The sequence below is a fragment of the Lynx rufus genome, unplaced genomic scaffold, assembly GCF_022079265.1.
Source record: "Lynx rufus isolate CCGP_SWC_20201006 ecotype Redwood Valley unplaced genomic scaffold, mLynRuf1.p SCAF_3, whole genome shotgun sequence".
In the NCBI taxonomy this organism is placed as follows: domain Eukaryota; kingdom Metazoa; phylum Chordata; class Mammalia; order Carnivora; family Felidae; genus Lynx; species Lynx rufus.
In genome coordinates, this window is record NW_025814845.1 from 58550606 (window position 1) to 58553787 (window position 3182).

The 3182-nt window shown below is 39.1% G+C and overlaps 1 protein-coding gene across 1 annotated transcript; it reads right to left on the minus strand.

The window, feature by feature from the left end:
• Positions 1 to 211: 211 nt before the first annotated feature.
• Positions 212 to 2437, minus strand: CXCL10 (C-X-C motif chemokine ligand 10). Its single transcript, XM_047091440.1, has 4 exons — positions 2340 to 2437; positions 1706 to 1832; positions 1398 to 1487; positions 212 to 942 (listed from the first exon to the last, which is right to left on the minus strand). Exons 1-4 carry the CDS (start codon positions 2398 to 2400, stop codon positions 924 to 926), a joined length of 297 nt encoding a protein of 98 aa, XP_046947396.1. The 5' UTR covers positions 2401 to 2437; the 3' UTR covers positions 212 to 923.
• Positions 2438 to 3182: the final 745 nt, after the last annotated feature.

The following is a 3182-nucleotide window of genomic DNA, read 5'->3' on the forward strand; positions in this document are numbered from 1 at the left end:
GCCGAGGGAGGGTGTCTGGGTGGCTCAGTCGTTAAGCATCTGACTTTGGTTCAGGTCATGATCTCATGGTTCATGAGCTTGTGCCCCTCTTCCTCACCTCCCTCCCTCCCCCGCCCCCCCTCCCTCTGCCCCTCTTGGGATTCTCTCACTTTCTCTGCCCCTCACTCATTTGCACACATACTCTCTCAAAAAAATTACTGCTAAAGGAGTACAGCATTTTTATTTTGGAAAACATCCAGTGTATGCCTTACATAACATGCATAGTATATATCTAGACTTAAAATTTTTTATTCATTCATGTTTAGTACTTCATTACACAAGTTATTCCATACACACCGAAAACAATATAAGACATATGTACATCTGAGAACTCAACTTTGTGCAGTTTTCATTAAATAATAGTATTTTCACATACATTTTCAGACATTTTTAGGTTCTTTTATGTATTTGGAATTGTGTATATATAACCACTGGAAGAATATGGGCCCCTTGGGAGGATAGCAGTAGAATCCCATGGAGTAAAGATCTTTCTTAAAAAAGCAGATTGTATTATGGCTATTTGTTTTTTTTAAGTTCTGAGAACTTTGATAAACCCAGAGGTGGGAATATCTTTAATAACCTTTAGAAGATATGAAAGGTGAGGAAAGTGTTAGTAGCAGGGCTAGGACCTGGTACATTCACTAAAAATGTAGCACCTTTAGCTTACAGTGCCAGAGCAGAGTTCGTACTAAACAGCTCAGGGTAATGAACCATCCACCTCCCTCAAGGAGTAGTAGCAGCTTATTTGGTGACAGTGGTTGGTCACCTTTTAGGAGAACTGCAATCCAGGGACAATTAGGGCTTGACAAGTATGTAGGGAAATGATGGCAGAGGTAGTCTCTTTCTGGTCCATCTTTGTCAGTACGGTGATTATGCTTCTGTGTTCAAGGAGATCTTTTAGACCTGTAGGAAGAGAAAGGGGGTGTAAAAGTGTGATATGCTCAACTCTGGCTTCAGCCTGGGTTCTGCTTAGAACATTCTGAGTTCATAGGTAACTCGCAAGTCCCCAGGCAAAGTGTTTGGTGAGCTTTCCTGATGCTACATAGTCATTGTAGATTGCAAGAGCTGCTTTTTTAGGGACAGGAGAGGCTTGGGGAAAATTTGGTAGCTTTGCTTGGATAGTTCTAGCTCTGCCTCAAGGTTAAAATGACCTATTGACACTTCTAGGTAGGTAGCTAATTTTTGATACCACAGACGATGGCAATCTCAGTATAAAAATAAATACAGGTAGTGGCAGGCATGGTGGTAAACACACTTTTAAGCCAAGGGATCCCACAGGAAAGCTCACTGCAAATATTTCTGACTTCCCCAAATTGACATTTCTTAAAGAGAAATTCTGCAAATAACAGCAAACCTACCTTCCCTTGCTAATTGCTTTCACTAAATTCTTGATGGTCTTAGACTCTGGATTCAGGCATGTTTTCTCCCCATTCTTTTTCATTGTAGCACTGTAGAAGTAAGAGGGAAAATATTTAGAATGATGTTGGGCCAATAAAACAGGTGTAATATACAGTTTTTAAGCCAGATGTTTACGTTTCACTCTAGATGTTTCCCTTTGCTATGTAGAAGTCTTAGAATCATACAAAGCATTTATTGATTTTGTGATCATACATATTTAATATATGATTACAACTAGAGAAGTGACTTTCAGAAGGCATTTACTCACATGATTTCAACACGTGGACAAAAGTGACTTGCAGGAATCACTTCAAGTTTTTCTAAGGACCTTAGATTTACAGATAGTTCACTAATCTTGATACAGGTACAGCGTGGTGTTCTAGAGAGAGGTATTCCTGTGGGGAAAAAAGACAAGTACAGTAGGGGAGGTTAGTGCAGTTTTCGTTTTAGTCGTTTAGTGTGGATTGGCTACTACTTAGCAGAACCTATATCCCCATGTTATTTGAGGTAATCTGAGAGGGAATGATCCCATTATAATACAGCTCTGAATGATTGATTAGTTGATTATCTGAAAGAATGGAATTGCAACTTGTGAATTGTAAACTTACCTCTGAGCCCAGTTCTTTTGGTTAATTAAGTGAGTTACTTAAGAAGTATCTGTCTCATCCTCTCTGTCCTCATTCCCTTACATTTTCTCTGTCTATCCTCTTACTCTTCTGTTCCCCCATCCTTTTATTCCATTTGCCTTTCTGACCTGTGACCAGAGAGAATCTCTGCTCATTTGGCCTTCATTTATAGGCAGGCTGTAAAACTTTTGCAAATATGCTATTCCTGTAATTATAGAACTTCTATGCAGTCCTATTTCTGACCTTAGAAATTAAATATCCTTTCATGTTCCTTACCTTGAATTCCACTCAGAGTCAGAAAGATAAGACAGAAAATAAGAACAGCTCGTTGGTTCATGGTGCTGTGACTGGAGGTTCCTCTGTGGTAGGCTCAGAATGTCTAAGCAGTTGAGTGTCTCAGAAAACGTGGGGTTGGGATGCAGTATTTATTTGTAAAGGCACTTTCCCTCTCTAACTCTGATTGGATAACATTCTAGTTGACTAAGCAAAACCTGATGCCTGTTTCTTGGGGAAGTCCCATGTTGCAGAATCAAAGGTATTATTAGTATTCATTGTGGTTCAGAGTTACGGAATTTCCCTCCACCCCCATTTTTCACTAAGAGTGAGTTAGGTTTCACTTTCTAAAACATGAACTATTTCTTGAAAAACAGAACTTCATTGCATATGTGGTTATTTTTAATGAAAAAAAATTAATGAAACTTTTTATTTTTTAAAAAAAATTTTTTTTTAACGTTTGTTTATTTTTGAGACAGAGAGAGACAGAGCATGAATGGGGGAGGGTCAGAGAGAAGGAGACACAGAATCGGAAATAGGCTCCAGGCTCTGAGCTGTCAGCACAGAACCTGACACGGGGCTTGAACTCGCAGACCGCGAGATCATGACCTGAGCCGAAGTCGGCCGCTTAACCAACTGAGCCATCCAGGCGCCCCTAATGAAACTTTTTAAATGAAACTTTGATTCTCATGTTTTGCCTCCTGCAAAATAAAGATGTCAACTTAATCTTCAAGTCAGAATCCTGCCTACGGGTTTTTTTTTCAAGTTTTTATTTAAATTCCAGTTAACATACAGTGTAATATTAGTTTCAGATGTAGAATTTAGTGATTTATCACTTGCATATAA

Bases quoted from the DNA above. Each gene is read 5' to 3' on its own strand.
- CXCL10 (XM_047091440.1), bottom strand. From the start codon at position 2,400: ATGAACCAACGAGCTGTTCTTATTTTCTGTCTTATCTTTCTGACTCTG. The intron at 1,833-2,339 runs GTAAGGAACATG...TTTTCCCCACAG, and splicing joins GACTCTGAGTGGAATTCAAG to GAATACCTCTCTCTAGAACA. The intron at 1,488-1,705 runs GTGAGTAAATGC...TTACTTCTACAG, and splicing joins TGTCCACGTGTTGAAATCAT to TGCTACAATGAAAAAGAATG.